Below are 20817 nucleotides of genomic sequence, written 5' to 3' on the forward strand. Positions count from 1 at the left end.
GGCAAGTTCCTGAAGCAACAGCAGAGTCACTGAAAAAGGTAACCGTTACTTGTGTGTTACGTCTAAAGGTAAACCATCGTTAATAAATTGAGAGTATGTATTTCATTGTAGAACTTGCTGTTGGGCTAGTTGGTAACTCGTCAAAGTGAAGTAATTAGGTGTAATTTTGCACTCAAGAACATCCCCCACAAACAGCGGGGGAGGTGTTCTTAAGTTTATGCGTGTATACATCCCACAAAAGACGCATCTGAGAGCACATAAAAGAAAATCTGGTATCCTTCCTGTTGGGTCTACAGGATTTTTACAAAAGTGCACAGGTTGGTAGGTATGGAGTAGCTTGCTACTTGCAATGGTTTCGTGTTTCTCAAAAAATAAAGAGTAAAGTGAAAAAATCATTTTAACAACTGGGTGGTTGATATTTTGCCTTATTTTAATATGAAGCGTGTAGTAAGACATCCGTTTTCTATTCCCCAGCTTAAAGAAACGTAAATGAGACTTTGGGGTTATCTGCGAAAGTTATCCGTGAAAGTTGTCTGCGAGTACAGTGCACAGTTTACATGACACAATTAAGCTCGTTGGTTGCTTCCACATTTAGCTAACTTTGGCGGGCAGGCGTACTTGTGGCCTCTGTCACCCTTTGCGGTTTCATTTGTATTCTTTTTCGGTTTCATTTGTATTCAGAGCTGCGGTTCCCAAGCTGTGTTCAGTGGAACCCTTTGGTTCTGCTGACTACCTTACGATTTGTAGGACAGAACCAGGCAGGTTTGTCTGCGAGCACCTAAGTTGATACATGTGCTACTTTGTCATCATTGGTTAATTGATCACTTCTTGGAATAAGTGCCTGCCTTGCCCAAAGCAGTAATTTCTTTGTCTTGTAATCTGTATGTAAATCTTGTGTAACTTATTCACTGCTGAAGCTAAATTAAAACTGTTCACTTGTGGCATCTCTTTTCTTTCTTTTGATGTGAACCTTGGGTGCAAGGACCCCAGCTGTTGCAAACAGCTGATGGGTGGCAGTGTCCCCTGATGCCATAAAGTTGGGGAATCTCTGGCCAAGGGTTCAAACATCAATCTCTAACCCCATGTACTATCAGCGCAGCTCAGCGGTATTTCATGTTTTTAAGCACAGGAGTTTTTAACAGTAATGGTAACAGTAACACTAATCTTATCTCTTTTCTGATAAAGCAAATCCTCGCAACAACCTAAATCTGAAACTGCACGGAGTGTTTTCCTTGCGCTTCAAGCTAGCATTATATCACCAAATGTCACATCACTTGGTGTCATGTAGTCAATGATTGGATGTAATGAAGTGAACCTAAAAATTTGAGGTAAATCGTTCTGATATCAGCATGTATCCAATATGTGCTTATAACGAATATTGGAAGTAACAGGCACTTGCATGCCGGATGCCACATTGTGAGACTGTATTTGCTACCAGTATGCATATTTTGGAACTGTGAGCGAGCAATCGTTCACTTCGCTGTAAGTGATGTCTTGGTTCTTGCAACTTTGGTTTTGCCATAAGCACTGGAATACTCCTTGAAGTAAAGCATGGCCACCCGAATCTTATATTTACTTCATTACGCCGTATAATTTGCTATTAAGCCAACGGTAATAAGCCTCCATGTTTCTTCCATGGTTTGCACGGTGCTTGCACTGCCATCCTAGTGCAGTGCCTCCATACACTGCCACCAGACTTCCTTTTAGTAATTTTTGGGTGAAATTCTGTGCCTACTTGCCGTCTGTCTCCTTACCTCACGTCTCTTTTTTGTTTCTTGCCTGGTCCTGATTTTACTATTGTCTGTGCTGCACGTTGTGGATTGCATTCGACATTAGTTTGTGGCTGCGACTGGGCACCAGCCTCTGTCTACTGGGTTGTCTTGGCTAATGGGCACCTGCCTGAATTGGGCATGACAGTTAATGCTTTGGGAGGCAGCATGCAATGTTTCTGCGGTCCCTGCAGGTTTTATTTGCAAGCTGCATTTTTCTTTTTGTTCCTTTTAGTATTGTTACATCACGATGCATCAAAATCTTTGTGTAATGCGGGAAATTTTCCAATCCTTGGGTGACTGCACAATTTTCTAGCCTCAGAGAAATGAGAACCGATCTTGAAGGCCATGCTTTCGTGCACTGCAAGCGCCGTAAGCTATTGGGCAGGCGCTGGAAGTGCTCATGGCTGCCATATTTCGAGCATCTGCTATTGGTCTATCACTAACTATTTTGGCAACTTAGCATGCTGTTGAAGACTTGTTACAAAACATGTAGTGTAGATGGAAGCATAAGCACTTGAGCCGCGCTGTGTGTTGTACTAATTCGGTGGCCAAGGAATTGAAAGTAGATAAAGTTGAAGGGCAATCATGGTAACTGGCCTACGAAACGGATTACCAAAATCCTTCGGGTAATGGTCAAATGCGTGAGTGAGGTTTATTTAGTCTCTTCATGGGTCTCGGCGTAGGTCATTTATCTATGGAGTTGCTGCAAGTAGAGCATGACTTGATGGCAGCTGACAACGCTGTTGTTTGGCTGGCAAACATGTGCCCAATAGTTCACATTACTGGAAAGAAATTGGGTTCATTGTCTCACAGTGCCTAGGAGCAAGGGCTGGAATAATATAGCAACTCTGTCCCAATTCTTTTGCCTTTCGCGCTACGTCAGTGGCCCAAGCGGTGCTCTGCGTGAGCGATCATATTCATTCATTTTTAGTTTCTTAGGCTCCCCGAGGGATTACTACATAAGGGATGGGTAATTGTACAGAAGGTTTAATTGTCACAATGATTCAATGCACAATTCTGTGTCAGCTGGTCGGCAGAGGTAATTGGTAATGGAATAATAATTGAGCCAGCGTAATTGCTACATTGTACCAGCCCGGGTCCCTTCATAAGAGAGAAACACTGTCATGTCTAGACCACTACATAGTACACCGATCTGTACTATTTGGCAAGACATTTTGCATGTACTCGCATGTGTGACTGAGATGCTGCATTGTCACTTTTTACCCTAAGCTTTCTGCTCTTTGTTAGGTTTTTATGATTATACAATTTTTTTGCACTGCTTTAACTCTTTCCCAGCTTGCTGCTGCATTCAGCCGTTAGCCGTTAGTCGTTAGTTGCATAGTTGTGAGTAGTTAGTGCTTTGTGTTGTGGCGCCTTTCTGTGCTGTCTTGGTGCGACTGTGGTGCGTGACTTCGTGACGTGGGTGCGAATATGGCCGTAGGCCTTTTCTGATTACCAGATGGAGCAGGTGACAAGCAACTTCGTCGAGCAGTTTGGCTTCAACGATGACGAGTTTGTCGAGGCGGATGAAAACCTCGTGTGAGTGGCTGAACTTTTGCTGCGCATTGCCTCTCGTTGAACTACAGAGTTCTAGCACTGTTACTGAAATGCAGACGACAGCGAGGGGGACAAGCACAGCACTGAAAAAAAAATGTATGAATAGAGGCCTGGATGTATTGCAGTTGAAGTTTAACAGCACCGAGTTTTTGAACAAATTCGTTCAATGCAAGTTTTCAAGTTTATAATGCATTGCTCCATCCTCACTACCATTAAAAAGAGACAGAAGAAAAAAAATGTGAAACTGACTCGAAATAGCTTTTACCTTTACTATCTTACATATTCAATCGGGAGGAGGCTGGGTTAGCCTGATGTCGATCACTGCTGTTGAAATCAATTAAAAAAGAGAGCTCCTAGGTAAGACGTTAGCACCACTGACAAGTAAAATAATGCAGACATCAATCTTGCAGCGCTGTTTCTTCTTATCATATGCACTCGGAATAAGGGCCGCACTCTTGTAAGAGCCTGACACCCAGCATGGCAGACCAAAATTTGAAATGAAAAAAAAAAAGAAAAGAAAGCTCATGTCCTCGTGGATTCTGGGTGTGCGGTATTCTTCGGTGATTGTTGGTGAAAGGATTTAAGGTCAGAGTAATATTTAACGGCACGGATGTCATGGAGGACAACTGTATCCAAGAGTGTACTGTCGAACCAAGCCTGAGCAGCAGAGACTGTGAGAGTTGAGAACCAGGCGGGCTCCAGGTGCGTGGCATGCATTCGTGAACAAATGGAATGCATCATGGAAGCAATAGCGTACACTGTTCTTGGTATAAAGGTATTGCGAGGATTACGGACAGCTGAAAAAATTGGACCGAAATGGGCTGCCCCCGTACAAGGTCCGCGCATCGTCAAGATCGTGAGAGAAAAGTGCGGCCCTTACAGCAGCATGTATGGTGCATGCTTTGCACTTGCTAACCGACTTGGGAACCTGAAACATAGGCTTGATGTGTACAAGTTTAGACACGGGTGCCTGAAAGGTACCTGGTGGGAAAAAGACGTTCCTGAGGCAGCATCACTGGCTTCAAGATTGCCGCATTTTTTTCGTTTGCAGTGGCCAGCTCGACCAACTGGCAAGGGCGAACTTTCAGCTCCCGCCTGAAGTTAACATGGTAAGTAACTTGCATCATTAGAGGTTTCTGTGACCGCTGCGTGGAAGGCTCAAAGGCACAGTATAGCTACACAGTCATACCTTGATCTAATGAACCTCGATTTAACGAAATCTGTGATGTAACAAACTGTTCTCATCTCCCTATCGTAGGTTATTTTTTTTTTCGCGATTAAGAAAGTAATTTCATGCCACAGTTTCAATTTAACGAAGTTTTCAGCCATTTCAAGCATGCAGTTCAAGCCTGTATGGCTGGTAAATTTTGCAAGACAATAGGAATGTCAGCTTAGGCAAGAGTTAATCGCAAATGCCTTTCTGCAAGAGAAGCGAGCAGCAAGAACGCCATATAATTGCGCACACCGGGACGATGTATTTGGAACGCCACTGGACGAGGAACGCCATTTGTCTCATTGGTAAACAACTTGTAGCTAGCGACAGCTAAGAGTGATCAAATAGCTGATGATTCCTTCAAAGGACAATAAAGGTAAATATTAAGTCAAACTAAAGTGATAGAATTATGTTCGAGAATGTCTAAGGCATCAATATTGTCACGAACCGAGCTTTAGTAATCGAGAAATTGAGGTAAATGCAGGGCACGATTTGAGACTCCCCCAGGACATTCAAGCACTAGCCTGACGACGTAGGCACTCCTCATTATAATTCTGTCACTAGTACTCAACCACTTGTCATAAAAAGATCATTGCCCAGTTGTATTTGATTTTTCGAAAAAAGAACTCATTGACCCTGCCCATGACAACAGTGCGGACGGTCGAAACGTTTGGTTTTCGCTCGACTCTGCACTGCCCGCTATTTAGCGTTGCAGTAGTTTCATTATCGCGTAGTACCGTGCTGGTTTTGCTGGCTCGTGAAACTCGCACAAACTGCAAGTAGCAGAGAATGCCACGTCCATGTGATGTCATGGGGTGCCCGAAAGATCAATTCCATTTGACTAAGAGCAGCTGCAGCGGTAAATCCAGCACTCTATCCTGGCTTGGTTTCTCCATGGTCACACTTTCGCAAACAACCGCAGCATTGTCTGCCGGGTGCCATTTCACTCGCTGACGGCAGTAAAGGGCGGTGATGGCGTATGCATTTTCACCACTCTCCGCTTGTGGTTGGGCAATTTGAATTGCACTAAAGGTTTGCAGGCCCATCAGACGTGACTTTCTCTCAAACCAAGTCACTTCATGGCATGAAACGAGTGCTGCGATGTTTCTTTAACGGTATTTTAAGAGTCCTAACAGTACTGAAGATTTGCCTTTTGCGTCACTTTCGGCGCAAGGGCTTTGGGGAGGGGGTTAATGCACAGTAACATGATAAGCGTGCGCAAGGGGGCAGACTCGCACCTATCTGCCCTCTCCCCTGAGCATGCTCGTCTCCTCCTCGACTTGTTTTATCCTTGTGCACTGTGCTTCAAAGCTTAAGCCATGTGTTAGGCAGCGATGGCTGTGTTGGGTTTTAGAGAGAGGTACTGACTATAATGAGAAGCTCGAGAGATTTGCAAGCAATTTCTAAGTAGTCGTAACCACGCCACATTGCTCATCGGCACTACACTTCACAAAGTGCGATTCCGTGATTTCATTGTTGGTAATTACACCTTTGCCGTGAACACCAACTAAAAAAAAAAAATTCAAATGCAGGAAGCTTTTGATCAAGGTAACTGCTTTTGCAGACATAGGAGCTTTGACTAAATGTATTAAAAAAGTGCCAAGTGCTACTTAGGAACAGCCCAAAAAGTATTCAGGCTGCTGATTTGCAGGCTTCAATAGCGAACGGGTTGGTTCTTCGTGGCGGTTTGCTTGTTCCAGCATTCTGGTAACTCGCAGTGACTTCAGCCTGTTAATGCAAAGTGAAGACAGTTTGAACAAAAATAGATTGAATGGTTTATTTCTGCAGGTGCCAGGGGGACAGAGTAGACAGGTGTCAATGATATGCTCATTTGTACTGGGAAGTGCATAGTAGTTTCTTTCTTACCCTTTCACAGCAGAGTCAGGCTGAGCTCTTTGAGCGCATCTGCCGGGAAAAGGTCCAGACGTTGGACGACGCAGACAGCGATGATGACATCTGGGATGACAAGGAGGTTGTCCTGTCCCCGGACACGCGTGGACGCAGGTACTGTCATTGTTCCAATGCCATGAAGGGTTTTCGAGGAGAAAGAAATGTCCGACGATTACGATACTCCCTAGTGCGAAAATTGAGCACAGCTGATACGTGTTTTCATTTCGCTATATATTGAGGCAAAGAACTTGAGACCGAAATCACTGCACCGACTGGCAGTGGTCAGTGCCTTCACAGAAGGGGCAGTATGGGAACGCTAGCATAATGAGTGGCATCGGACATAGCTGTGGAAGAAGGCGATGAATGTGTGAGCAGTGGCATGAGCGTGATTAAGCTGAGGGGACACCGACGCTCAACCCAGGAGCGGACGCCTAAGAGCTGTGCTTAGTTGCTTGATTACTCTTGTGATTACTATTGCTTGATTACTCTTGTGAAGCAGACATGCCGATATCAATGTCTGCTTGCCTCTTTGAATGACCACTACTTGAATGGATTTATGACATGACATTGCCAGGTGTCGACATATGCCTTTGATGCTGGGCAGTGACCATGCTGCTAGTGATGTCAAAATGTGTTTCGTACAGTCACCCACTAAATTGTGCATACTATTTCAAGCATAATAGCAGTGTCTTAGTAAGATGATATGAAATAGACATAGCAGTGCTGCATGTCTGCCACTTTAGGCTTAAACTTAGTTTTCTACAATGGTGGTGCATGCAAGCTTGTAGTATGAGCCTATTCTTGCCAGATGTATGTCGAGGGAGGTCCAAATGTGCACATTGAGCCAATTTCTACCTTTAGTCTTTCTTTCACAGTTGACACCTCTCAACTGCGGCCTTGTTACCTGGCTTGTGTTGAAACAGTTTTTTACGTTGAGGGTTTTTACGATTGTGTAACTTTTTTGTTTTATTTTTCACATTTGTAGGCTTGTGTTGAAGTAAGTATTAACAATTGTTTGGCCCCTTCTGCTTGATTGGTGTGTTTTTGCTTGCTTGTAACTCAATGTTTATGACAAGAGTACCGTATTTTTTTGCATATAGCCCACCAGCACGTATAACTCGCACTGCCAATTACAGCAGCTGGCAAAGAAAAAAAAAATTCCACCCTTATAACCTGTGGAAATAACTGCATACAACAATGCTAAAATCCTTGCAAAAGGTCTTTGTTCATGGATGCACGACTCATCCACGTCATATCTTCAGCCAGCTGCCCTCGCCCCCACCACCTTGAGCAATGCTGATAAAGCTGGATTCACACAACGGGCGTGATCACGGATGAATCATCTCTGTGCCTCATAATCAGAACTGGTTTTGGCATGTAAAACCCCAGAAAAAAAGAAAAAAAAAAAGACGAATGAATCAGTCACGTGACATGTGGTGTGAATTTGATCTCCGCAGCTGGCATTTGCACAACAGAATGACAGTGTGGATGGAAGCAGCTCTTGCATGGGCATTGGCGACGGAGCAAACGCAACTGAGCTGTATCGCGAAACGCTTCGCACTGACCAAGGGAGCACCGTGGGACGGGTGACACACGTATGACCACGTGATACTCAATCCGCAAGCTCTAATTGCGATTTGCTCCGTCGTGTGAAAGCTTTATCATCAGGTTCTGCTGCGCTAGAACGGCTGTTGAGCGCAGCTCATTGTGATCACAATACTATTAACCACTAAACACAAAATGGTGATCCGTAAAAAGGAGGAGAACGGGAGACTATGGAGGTGAGATGGGAGCTTCGAAACACAAGGATGGGGAGAGGAATGGTTTCCCTAGAAGATAACGAAACTGAATGGTGGAGAACCTGTACCTTAAGATGTGGCTTCTTGGCCGTGCGCACCCCGCTGAAAGCAGGAGCCCAGTTACGAGAAATTACTTCGAAATCTGTGCAGTCACACTGACAAGTGCAGGGGTGGGGCGCGAAATTTGAAGAATAAAAGCTTGGCCCTCATTTTCACTTCTCGTAACCAACCACTTGCCACAAACTTAACAATAACAGAGATTTGAAAGGATACTCCTCAGTCTAAACTGATCTAGCACTTTTCTTTAGCGTTCCTTATAAGTTAGTATGTGCACTATAGCTGCCTCTTCGTGTTTTTATGTGGTAAACTCAAGGGGCTGGTGTGGTGTCTCTCCTAATCACTAGATGGAAGCACCCGCTTCATTCACTCATGTAAGACATGCAGCTTCTTTCTTTGCTCTGCACTGTTCACTCATAACGCCCATTTAGCATTGTGTCATGTCTTTTGGCGTCTTGTCGTCTGCGAGCTGAGCGTTTGTGGCCAGGGCACAATGCCTGCTGCAGCTGCTGAGGTGATTGACAGACGACGGTGAAGAGCCATACAGCAGCCGTAGGTACAACAGCGAGCCATTCGTACAAAAACTACTATAGAGAGAACTATGGGGCTACTGTGGTGCTACGATAGTTCAGCTACCATGGGAACATTGGGTAGTGCATGAATTTGTGTAAACTTTGTGCAGTCGAACACAGCAAAGCGATAAGTCCCTGCACACATGCATAATCATTATGAATTGGGAATTCATTTATAACGGAATGTTTTGTTGAAAATGATCAATTTGCATAGCCGCTTGAAGCCAGCCTGTGCTGGATAAGCTTAAATATCCTTTAGACACTAGCGCTAAAGTTCGCTTCAGGAATTTTTTGTAGAAACTTAATAATATGAGCGGCTCATATTTGACTGTCCTTCCTCTGTGTGTGCATTTGTTGCGCATAGCGTCCATTTAGCATAGCGTCATGTTCTTATGGAGCCTTGTCTGTGGATCGAGTAATTGTGGGTAGGGCTCAACGCCTGTTGCTGCTCAGGAGGTTGACCGACGACAGTGAGGAGCCGTACAGCAGCGACTCGGATGACGAGAATGGCCCGCGGCCCTCCGCTGTCGCCACGTCGAGTGAGGAAGTGAAGATGGACGTTGACCAGGCGGCCGAACGTGAGTGTACAGTTCGAGCTCTTGGAACTAGTCGAGAGATGCCGACTCATTTGAGCCACGATTGCCAAATCTACAGATTTGTTTCGGTTATCTCGCAGTCTTTTCGAAGGCATACAGATCCACAAAAACTTTCTGAAATCTTCTTGTATCATTGATAGCTTATGTTCCGTTGGCACACGCTAGCATACCTTACTGGTCGTGTTGTGCCCACACAATGAAGGACAAAACGATGCACCTAGCACATGACAAGCATGGCAGATCATGACTGCAACTGTACTGACTGCAGTATTTCGGGCACAGAGATACCATGAACATCGTCAATACACGGTATGAGAAGATGCACATGCTGTTAGAGGTAGCAGGTATCAAACTGTGAAGGGATTTAATCTCAAGGCAGTGTTTTGCACCATTGAGTATGCTTTGGCCCATTCTCATAAGGGGTCACTTTGACATCTCACCATCTTTGACATCTGGAGCAACCTCTGTGCAGTGTAAATTTGCTCTAATGGGGAAAGTACCCCCTGGTATAGCAGTGGACTGCTAGGGTTGAAAGAACGAACTGACAGCACTTGCTGCCAATCGCAGTGGATGCCACAGTTGCCATGGACACAACGAGTCCGTGGGAGAACGCCGCAACATCGAACGTCGATTCCGGGTGGGCAACGTTCGACAACTTCGCCAACTTCGGTGCTGCTAACTTCGAGGCGTGAGTACCTGTCATCACCTTGGCTGTATCATGGCTTTACGACAAGAATGTTTCTACAGCCTGACACTTTATTTATGCTTGATGTGCCTTCTGTAACTTTCCAGCAGCTTGATTCACTATTGTAGTTTGTAGTGCATGCTCATACAGTCTTGGCCTGCACAAACACAGCTGCCTTGGTGCTTTCACACCTTTCACGACTTTTCAGACTTTGAAGACATTATTGAGGTTGTTTAAGATACAGTTCATGTAAATTCACAACACTGGTTAGACCAATAGCCATAGGCTAGTAGGGGGTCTAACAAAAGAAAATATATAAGCACAACAACAATTTGTTATAAGCAATCAAACATCATACAAAGAAAACTCTGATTAAGGAAAGAAAACAAGAGTATGTATAAAAATTATTTGTCCAGGAACTCGCAGGACGCTAAAAAAAAAAGGGTGAAAAAACTTGCAAGGAAGCCAGATGTTTTTTCTTTTTTTTTCGTGCAAATAATTCTCATGCTAAATATAATGGAAGACTATGTGAAAATTTCTGTCAGAAAGGTGAAGTTTAATAAGAAAAACAAACAAACCCATTTTGCACTGTAATGAAGGTGGACTTCACTGCAGAGTTAGTCCATGCTCCCAACTTCAGTCTTCAAGAGCTCCTTGTACCATCTGATGTTATTTACGAGCACAAAAAAAAAAAAAAAGCACGCCATCTGGAAGAAGCGTGGAGCAATGCAGAAGCTCGGAGAGTCTTTAGGGCTGCACAAAGAATTAAAAAAAAAGCTCTTGACGAGGTGAGCTCGTCTTCCGTCCTTAAAGGCTTAATGAATGGCTTTACTCACGTCTGTAGGCACAACCACATGGCAGGGATTTTCAAGCGGCAGTGACAAGTTTGGCCATCGCGGAGGGCATTCTGTCGCCGCTGCTTGTCACGTTGCCGTTTTTTTTTTTTTTTTTTTTGGCTAGCCAGAAATTTTCGCTTATGGCCCAGAAGTCTACATGGTGACTGGTACCATTTACCACGATTACGTAACAAACATGGTGGCAGCCAGGGCCGCTCGCTTCAGTGCGAGTTTGCTTGACTTGCATTATAAGGTGGCTACACTGTGTCTACCAAGTTTTCGGCAACGTAACTCAAGGAATAGAGATTTTTCAAGAAATTCGGTTGAATACCCAACTTTTCTCTTAAATCCCACAATTTATTCATCTCTCTTGGCTGACAGGCAATTTGCAAACAGGCACATTGGCGCATACAGTGGTGCACTACTATTTTCGACAAATCACATCTCCCAGTATTCTGAAGTGTTTTGTTTGTAGCCGACTGTTACGCTTGTGTTAAGAATGTTAGTGTGTGTTTAAAGTTTTACAACTCCTCGAAAAGTCCCCCTCATGATATATTTGTGGTCTCGTATTCATGTAAGGGCAGATTGAAGAAAAAGTGTCGTACACTTAGGGATGTGCTAGGTTGATACTAGCAGTGTGGGGAAGAGAATTTGTAGATGACATTAAAAGGCCCTAGATGCAGTCAGTTCTACTAAATGAAACACCATACCACAACAGTATTGCAATAAGTGGATTAGTTGGGCATATCATGTGCATGATAACCTCATAACAGCAATTGTATTTGTGAGCAGGTAAGTGTAGTCAATTATTGACATTTCAGCTGTCGTGCTGCATTTATTGATTCGTTCAAGCTGAACAATGGTGCTTCTGTACTTCTTTTGATAGATCTCGGCATGCATGTTCTGTGCCTCAACTACGCAGTGCTACTGCTGCGGACACGACGACTCCAGCCATGCCAGTTGCCATGGAAACCTCGGACCAGGTGCCATCGCCACCTACAATTGAAGGCCCTGCAGTTCCGTTGCCGCAGCCCTCAAATGAGCCGGACTCAACGAAATGCCCCGGTGAGCCAAGACATCTCCCCGAATTTTTTGTCTGCTGCCTTCTTTCTGTCGTGAAAATATTGCAGCTGCAAATGAGCAAGCCTATTTGCAGGATAAAAATCAGTGCCATTCTTGTGTTGTTGCATGGTACAGCCAACCAGCACTGAATCTTCATGTGACAACAGCAGGTTCTGTAACACGCAGCTTAAACAAGCATGGTGGCCGTGGCCTTGGGGTGCGGTCGGAGATCTTTGTTCGTTTCGCATTCTGTTCAGTTGCTGCAACGTCACAAAGTGACCGTATGCAAAATTTGTGACAACGGGAGGGAAAGAGCAGCCGATCGGCAAGCGGTGAACTTCCCGGACGACAAACGTCCGGGCAGTTGGTTGTGTTCGGTGACGTCTAAATGACGGCATGCTGGTGTCAATCATTTTGATTACGAGCACGTCGTCTGCTAGGAGCAGAACGCGACGAGAGATGTGAAGTTCGTGCCATGCGGGGAGACTGGCTTCGCATGGCACGTCTGGTGGATTGGATTGGATCCAAACGGCGACTGGGCTACTGAATGGTTCACCGCTTGCCTGTTGGTTGCTCTCTCCCATTTTCAAAAAATTTTGCATACTGCCACTTCGTGACGTGGCAGCAACTAAACAGAACGCGTTTCGAACAAAGGTCTCCGCTCGCGCCCTTGGTGACCACGTGTGAATTGGGGCGTAATGCAAAAACGACCGTATTGAAGTGCACATTGCAAATTAATGGTCAAAATTAATCCAGAGCCCCCAATTATACAGTGCCTCGCATAGCACTTGTATTATTTGAGGTATAATAAACCACATAATTCTATTTTATTTATTTCTTTTCCCTCATTTTGGAAGTAGTTGTCTGTTCTTTCTCCTTTGTTTTCGGTGCTTATAGGGACACTAAAAATAAATACTAAATCAGTTTTAGACTGATAAGGTATTCTTTCAAGACTGTTTTAATTAATTTCGCGGTAAGAGGGTGATTATTAGAACAGAGAATGTAGCTGCTCAAAGTTCTGTTTCTTGAAGGATTGTCGGTGGGACATCATGGATTTCAAGGTATTGTGTTGTATTTGGGCTTAGTGGCTCAGTGAAACTTCTTCAAAGTTGCCGAGTTCTGTGGCTCCTTTAGGGATACAGTGTAATCCATCTTTACAGATAAAGAATCAGCTATGTCCGAGCCGGCAGTGCTATGCCATCATGACTAGCTGGTGCAGGAACTTGGAAGATGGCTTCACCACCCGCGTTTCGTTTTTACGGCTTTTCTATCTTATCGTCCTGTCAAATTATTTTTCTCCCATGCGTATCTTTAATCTACATCCGCATCATGGACTCTTCAGTCAACATTCACAGGCGGCGTTGCTCGTTTTTACACAGAAGCAGCTTCAACAATGGTGCCAGCTATCAGCGGCCACTGTGGGCCAAGTGCCACAGAGCAGAAGCCCACCGTAGAGTCGACGGTCGGTGACGTCCCCAAGGTCGAGTGCCCCGACAGCAGTGCACCGAAGGCCTCCATTTCCAGTTCGGGTGTCAACTGCGTCGAGCTCAACTCTGCGGAGGTCAGCTCTTCGGCAGACACGAGCATTCAAGAGAACCGGTAGGTCCAAGGCATTGTCGAAAGCTACTTGCGGGTGTGAGCTTTTAACCGGAGCTTCTGTAGTTGCCCACACTTCGCTATGAGTGCCAGCTTTGTATAACAAATGTTTCAGCAATCCCGACGATAACTATACTCCGTTTCGAACTTAGCAAGCAATTCAAGCGGTGTACAGTCAAACCTCTATATAACAAACCTCGATTTAACGAAATTTGCAAAGTAACAAACTATTTTAATTCCCCATCTTAGTTCTATTAACGAAACCTCGATTTAACGAAACCTCGATTTAACGAAAAGCCGCGAAAGCACTGGGAGGGTGGACTCTGCCCCTGCCGCAGATGGCTTTCAAGATATAGCCGCATGGGCAGGTGCTTGTGGTGCGGAATGCACCCTCCGCCTGTAGCCTTCCGGCCCGGCGGGAGCGCGCGGCCCCTCCACCTCCTTACCCCCCCCCCCCTCCGGAGCATTGTGCACGACTGTAAGACTGCACGCTTCCTTCCCGCTTCCTGCATTTGAGTGCGCGAGCCGCGATTGCCGGCTGACTGTCGCATGCTTTCACTTGAACATACAGCGTACAGCGCACTGCGACGATTTTATCACCCATGGACTTTGTACGGAACCTCATGGTGACGGTGACAGCAGAAATTTGCCTAAAGTGTACTTGAAATCATAATAATAACGATTTTTTCAAGTCTTAAAATTTTGGGAGCAGCCACTGTGTCCCTGCTACTCCTTCAATCCTCTTAATTTCCTTTTTGCCTGAATGCTAGAGTCATAGAGTGCAGGAAAACTATGATACAGTGTAGACCACTTATAACGTAAGTCGCCGGAGTCGCAAATATCCGCACCATAAGCGGTACCGCACTATAACCAAAGCAACAATTTTCAAGGCCCGCACATATGCAAAACATGTGCACCAAGCCGCCACGCGTATGCGACAGTCGAGGAATGCGGCTAGAACGTTTGCATTCAATTTACAGTCGAACATCATTAATTCAAACCAAATCATGCGGCACCGCCATAGAGTAAAGGCTTAGGAGAGACCCCTCAATGTCGCGCGCGAACAAAAAAAAAAAAAAAAAACGGCGGAAATTTCACCCTCTTTCAAATGGCAAGGTCACCGATTCTGCGTTGCGCCGGAACATGCGTGTATGTGCCGACATCTCAGCCACGCTACATTCTAGCCACTGTAGCCACACGTAAAAAATGGAAGGGAACCCTTCTTTCTTCTTTATGCTTCCTCTACTTTCCAGTCACGTGTTGACCTTCCACGCTGCGGCTACGGCGCAGAGAGAAGCAGCGGCGCTGTCCCAGGCCAGCCAACGAAACTGCCCACTCCGGCAAACGCCCGCTTCCCAATAACAGCAGAAAACGAAACTTCGGGGAGCTGGCGCCGGGCTGGCTGGAGCGGCGGCTGCTGCACGGCGGCGGGCGCACACTGTGACAGTCGAACGTGAGGGAGTTACGAGGGAGGGCGAGGGGAGCCACCGAAGTGGCGGAGTTGCCGAGGCGAAATCTGCTTCCCTGCCGCCCTCCTCCCTCACATTCCACGGTCTCCGTGTGCGCCCTTCGCCGTGCCGTGTCGGCGCCGCCCGCTCCCTGAAGTTTCATTTACTGCCGTTACCGTAAAGCGAGCGTTGGCCGGCGTTAGCAGTTTCGTGGCCCTCGCTCTCTATACGCGCCGTGATATTTCACGACTCGCACTCAAGATTTTGGTTTCAGCCTCACTGGCTGTTCGTTCGCACCACGTGCCCTTCTCCTCCACTTCGTCTCTCTTTCTTCCTCGAGCACTCTTTGGGGCGCCCGTTTGACGGAAGCATTCGCCCGTCCCCGCTGACTTCCGTACTCCCAGGCAGCCGCAGTGTAACCGGTATTTCGTTTCCCGCAACTGCACTATAAGCGATACGTTATACATGGAGTGCTATGGGAAAATTAACGGGAGTCTGAAAAGACCGCACTATATCCGGTCCTGCACTATAAGCGGTTACGTTATAAGTGGTCTATACTGTATAATGTTTTAGGCACTGCAACATTTCGAAATCTTGTAGAAATCCCCCAATAAAAATTCACATTTGCAAAGTTGTAACTTTAGAATTTCATAACTTCAGTTACATACATTAAAATGCAAACTTGTACTCTTTAAACATTCAGGAATATACCTGTGTAAGTTTATCTCTCTTGGTGCATTACATGTTTTTGAAACTCGCATGCCAAATTTATAACACAAAACTAATTGTAATTTTTTTCGTTTTTTGGGTTGCATTAGAAAAAAACTAATTGCATATTTGTAGTCAGCACACAAGATGGAACATTTCATGTGTTTAGAGTCAATAACAAAAATTGTAGAACACCTAAAGAGACTGACTACCAATTTTCATGGTACCTATTTTTTTAGTGCGATGAAAAGCTTACTGGCCTGAGTGTCTAATCATAAAGTGGTAACAGGGAGATGCTGTGCAATCAGAATTTTTCGATCTGAAGTGAGGATGTAGTTGTTCACTGTAAGCATGCTGAAAACAGTGATAGGTGAGCGTGGTAGTGATTATACGCCGGCATTGGTGGGAGGCAGACAACAAGCGCGGCCGTAGCGGGCAGAAAGTATTATTTTGTTTACCAAGCCGATGTTCCTGTGAATCATGTTTTCCAAAGTGTTAAATTATTTCTACAATAATAGCTATGGGATTTTGTGGTTTCCTGTCCAATTGCTTTGGTCATTAACCAGTCGAGGGCGTTTTTTAGCCCAGCCAAGTTAAGTTCTCGAAAGCAAAACAATGCTTTTACACATGATACGCAGTTCAGCGTGTTGCCATATCTACACATTTGCTAATATTGTTGGGCTGGCACCCATTTTGTATTTCACTTCATTTGCATTTTGCATATTCATTTGCATTTTGTATTTCACAGAGAGACCACACAACTCTGGGTACTTAGTCACAAACTCGCGCTCCAACAGCGTGTGCGCCGCCGTTCATTGTGGAATGTGTGTGCCGCTCGTTAACGTGGACTACCTTTTACTTCATAGTACGCATAAAATAAAGCGCAAGCATCTAATAATATACACTGCAACGTTAAGGAAAAATTTGGAGGACGCTTTAGCTTTGCCTTTAAAGCGGAACGCGATAGCATTCACAGATCCCTCACTGCTTCTCACGCTTCCCTGCAGCTGCAGCTTATGTAACGTAATGTTTACCGGGAAACGCTGGCGGCTATGCACGAAGGCGAGCTTGCTGGTAGAAACGTGGCCTCCTGCGTGGGCCGATCTTCTGTTATTGTTTCACACTTTTAATATTTCAGTCTGGGAAGATTTAACATAAAAGGCATGCGCTGTCGGTGTTTTGTTTCGTAACATTTGTTTGCGGGCCGTCATTCTCAAATTTCTGACGAATAACTTCGTAAAGAACGTAAGACAAAGTGTGAGCAGCTTTAGTGGTAGAAGAAGTACTTAAGCGGCATATAGAATATTTCTCACAGGATGCCAACGCCGGCTACGGTGCCGGATGCCAGATGCCGACACTGGATTTTCTGCAACAAGGGGCCATTATTGCTATCGCGTTAAAAACTACGCTGTATTTAATGACAGTTGACCTATGTACAGTAATCCCATATACCACATCCGGAGTACCAAGATTTCACCGCTAGGCTGCGCCACTAACTGGTTTTTGAGACTCTCTCACAATTTAAAATTATAATTCCTACTTAAATTGCAAACAGTGTGATGGACCCTATCACTGTAAATCATGGTCATTTCATTTCAGTCAACATCTCGCAACACATTCGAGCCAGCTGTCAGTCTCTTTAATTGTGACAACTTATGATGTCAGTTCAGAATGAGAGCTTACAAATGTTGCCATTGTTGGGCGCACCGTGCACGTTGACAAGCGGGCGTAAGAGTTTTTGCGCCTTTGAAACCCTCGCAGCTTGCCAGAGCCCCTAGACGGGCCTGCTGACTCGACGCCCGCCAGCGCGGACAGCGATGCCACACTGAAGCCAGTTTCCACGTCGGCCTGTGCCAACGGTCCCCTGCCCTCTGTCGAGCCACCAAAGACCTCCAGTGCCACACAGATATCAACGCAAAGGCAAGCCACTGCGCTCGCTCCTCGCGTTGCTGGTTTACAAAAAATTGTCACTTTCGCCCGAAGGGCGAAGCAGTGACAGCGGCAGTAAGGTTTAGCATTGCGCTTGAACTCTTTGGACGGTGCTCTAACTATGCGTGGGTGTGACCATGTGCCCGGAAAATGTGACGCCAGTGAAATTACATCATTTTCAGATTATGAACACTAATAATTTTTGCACTTTTGATTTAGGATAAAAGGCTCGTGCCATCAGTGAAAGCATTCACGGCTTTTACTTGTGCACTGTGATTCTCAACACTTCTGAGACATAATTCGGTGAAGAACATAGACCTGGTCTGAACAACTTTGGTGGTTGAAAAGCATAGCATCTACCTTGCACATATGGCATAGGTGAAAATATAGCATATTTATGCATAAATACGTACGGAACATCACGGCAACAGTGAACATTGCTCTGGTGTGTCCATATACCATATTTACTCGATCGTAACGCGACCACGCGAGGGATCACTTTTCATTGCATCCACCAAGAAAAAATAAAACAGCGAAAGTAACGAGACGGGTGACTTTTTGTTGCTTCCAGCAAAAAGAAGAAGAAAACCGCTAACGTAACGCGAGACCACCGGATGCATGAAAAGGTCGCAGTTTCGCCTGAAAGGCGAAGCATCAATTGCGATAGCAAATTAGTACGGAGCTATACGGAGTAAGGACAGTAGTTTTATCGGATGTATAAACTTGGACACATTTGCTTACTAACTGAATTAACAAGCATGGTGTCAGCGCGCACAAGCAAGCATGAATAGACCACTCTCGGATGACCGCGCACAACCGCTGTCAAAATGCTACCGTGAGCAAGCCTGCCAGCAGCATGCAGCGAGCGAAGGTTCGTGCAGTCTATCGCTTGAACGAATACTGAGCGGCGAAAGCACAGCGCGTACAAAGGTAAGAGCCGTGTGGAGATTGCTTTCAAGATACGGTGCGCGCGACAGCCCGCAGTCGCGCAAAGTACGCATCATGGTGGCAGAGCAGAAGCCGCGCCCCCTCCTTCCCCGCTGCCTTCCCGCGCTGCCTTCCCGCTTTCCTCCTTTCGCGTGGGAAATTGAGTCACCTGTTCCCCTTTGCGCCCGGTCGCAAGATATGCATTTGGTGCCGCAGCTAAACGTCGCCTACACTCCCTCCCTCCCAACCCCCCACGACCTTTCGCACGACGGAAGACTTCGAGTTTGCTCTCCGCCGTGCGTTTGCTCTCCATGAAAGCGCGTGCGTCCCTTGCACATTTCACTCGTTGATTAGAATTGAGTGCATCATTGCACTTTTTATACAACTTGAATTTCGATATTCGATTGTAACGCGAGGATCGACTTCAGGTAGCAAAAATCTGGAAAAAAATCTCCCGTTACAATTGAGTAAATACGGTAATTGATATCGCAATAAGTACATTATCAGGAACCTCAGTACTACTGTTTCAACCCCTTCAGGTGCTTGTGTGCGCAATTGTGCACACCAAGATCTGTATCAAAAGCAAGAGCAGTAATGAAAATAATGATGTTTAAAATGTGTCGTGTTTATCTTGAAACACATTGTGCTTGTGCTGCGAGTTTGAATACAGTCGATCCCGGATATATAGAATTATTGTCTATATTGAACAGTTGTGAAATCCCCTTGAAAATCCAATGCAAATGTATAGCAATGTAATACACATACATCGAACTCCCGTTCAGCTGCCACCCACATTCAATCAATAGAACGCTGTGCCGCGCCGCACCCCTGCAAGTGTGCTTCTGCAAACTGAGATGTGATCACTTCTTGCGTCATCGGAAATATTTAATGCCGACAAATTCGAAATGACACTGTTTTTGCAGATGCTGTCAAACAACAGATTGAATCTGAATGGCAGTACATGCCCCAGAGAATAAACGAGCAGGGTGCTCTCAATTTTGGTCGCTGGTCGCGGTGCATATGGATCGTGCAAACTGCGGCCGTTCGTTGTCAGCAAGAGCAGGTCACCACTCTGCTTCAAGAACGCAAAATGCCTCTCGGTCTGAAGTGCATTCCATAAGAAAGTGTGGATGACATCCGATCTTAAGTCTGAGTGGCCTCCGGGCAAGGGATGCCGAACTGGAGATGATTGCCGCCGGGTTTGTCTTCTTGTAGCTAAAGGCTTTCTGCGAATGGCATTTTAGAATCCGCGAGCTGCCAAAACGAATCTGACCACAACCTCCACTTGACCATAAATTTACATTGAAGTTCGAATTTTGAAAAAAACAAAAAAAAAACAACGTGCGCCACATTCACACAGGCTAGTTTGCTTCTGCAGTACGTCCATTTTTACCTTACTTTGAATAAGAACGTGCAGCATGCACTACAATGCGCTCAAATCGCACTGCGGTCTCATGTCCGGCCAACGCAGGCTTTTAAGGTTGGCATTGCAAAAACCATTCTGCTGCACGAGCGATTTGGAACTTAAGTGAGAAAAAAAAGTTGCAGTTTCGCCCAAAAGGCGAAGCGTCAATTGCAACACCAATTAATAGACAGCTATACAAAGTAAGGATAGTAGTTTTATCGGCCGTATAACTTTGCAAACATTCGCTTACTAAACTAACAAGCATGGTGTCAGTGCGGACACACGCTGTCAAAATGCTGACGTAAGGAAGCGCGGCAGCAGCAGCATTGAGTGAAGTGAATTATCTTTACAACGCAAACTGAGCGGCGAGAACGCAGCACGCACAACTGTATGAGTGAGTCATCGAAGCACCTCGACTCTGCCGTCAATGCAGATCACTTTCAAGATACGGTGCGCGCGGCCGTGGAATACGCATTTGCTATGGGAGTACAGCATCGCCCCCCTCCCCCCTGAGCCTTGCGTGCGACAGAAGATAGCGTGCTTCCGCCCCGCCTTTCTCCCTCGTGCGCACGAGATTGAGCTGCGATATTTTTTGTAGAGAGTTCTCACAGAGTCCACATTCTGTAAACCTGACAACACTCATTGAAGAATCGAAACCTCGTAGTCCGTTCTGCAGCTCTAAGCTTTTCATGATTGTGTGGCAAAAGTAAATTTTACATAAACAAAATTGCTGCCTGTTTGGATTTTGCGATGGCTTGTTGTGGC

General features: G+C 45.5%; 1 protein-coding gene across 3 annotated transcripts in view; it reads left to right on the plus strand.

The window, feature by feature from the left end:
• Positions 1-20817, plus strand: part of LOC119464207 (serine/threonine-protein phosphatase 6 regulatory subunit 3-like) — a 54525-nt gene that overhangs the window by 28978 nt on the left and 4730 nt on the right. For all 3 annotated transcript variants that reach the window (XM_037725078.2, XM_037725077.2, XM_037725076.2), the window contains 8 exons: positions 3214-3311; positions 4381-4438; positions 6419-6546; positions 9314-9438; positions 10024-10144; positions 11900-12042; positions 13419-13638; positions 17553-17711. In XM_037725078.2, the coding sequence (XP_037581006.1) occupies positions 3214-3311; positions 4381-4438; positions 6419-6546; positions 9314-9438; positions 10024-10144; positions 11900-12042; positions 13419-13638; positions 17553-17711 (1052 nt within the window). The remainder of the gene's footprint in view (positions 1-3213; positions 3312-4380; positions 4439-6418; positions 6547-9313; positions 9439-10023; positions 10145-11899; positions 12043-13418; positions 13639-17552; positions 17712-20817) is intronic.

The sequence above is a fragment of the Dermacentor silvarum genome, chromosome 9 (genome assembly GCF_013339745.2).
Source record: "Dermacentor silvarum isolate Dsil-2018 chromosome 9, BIME_Dsil_1.4, whole genome shotgun sequence".
Lineage (NCBI taxonomy): Eukaryota > Metazoa > Arthropoda > Arachnida > Ixodida > Ixodidae > Dermacentor > Dermacentor silvarum.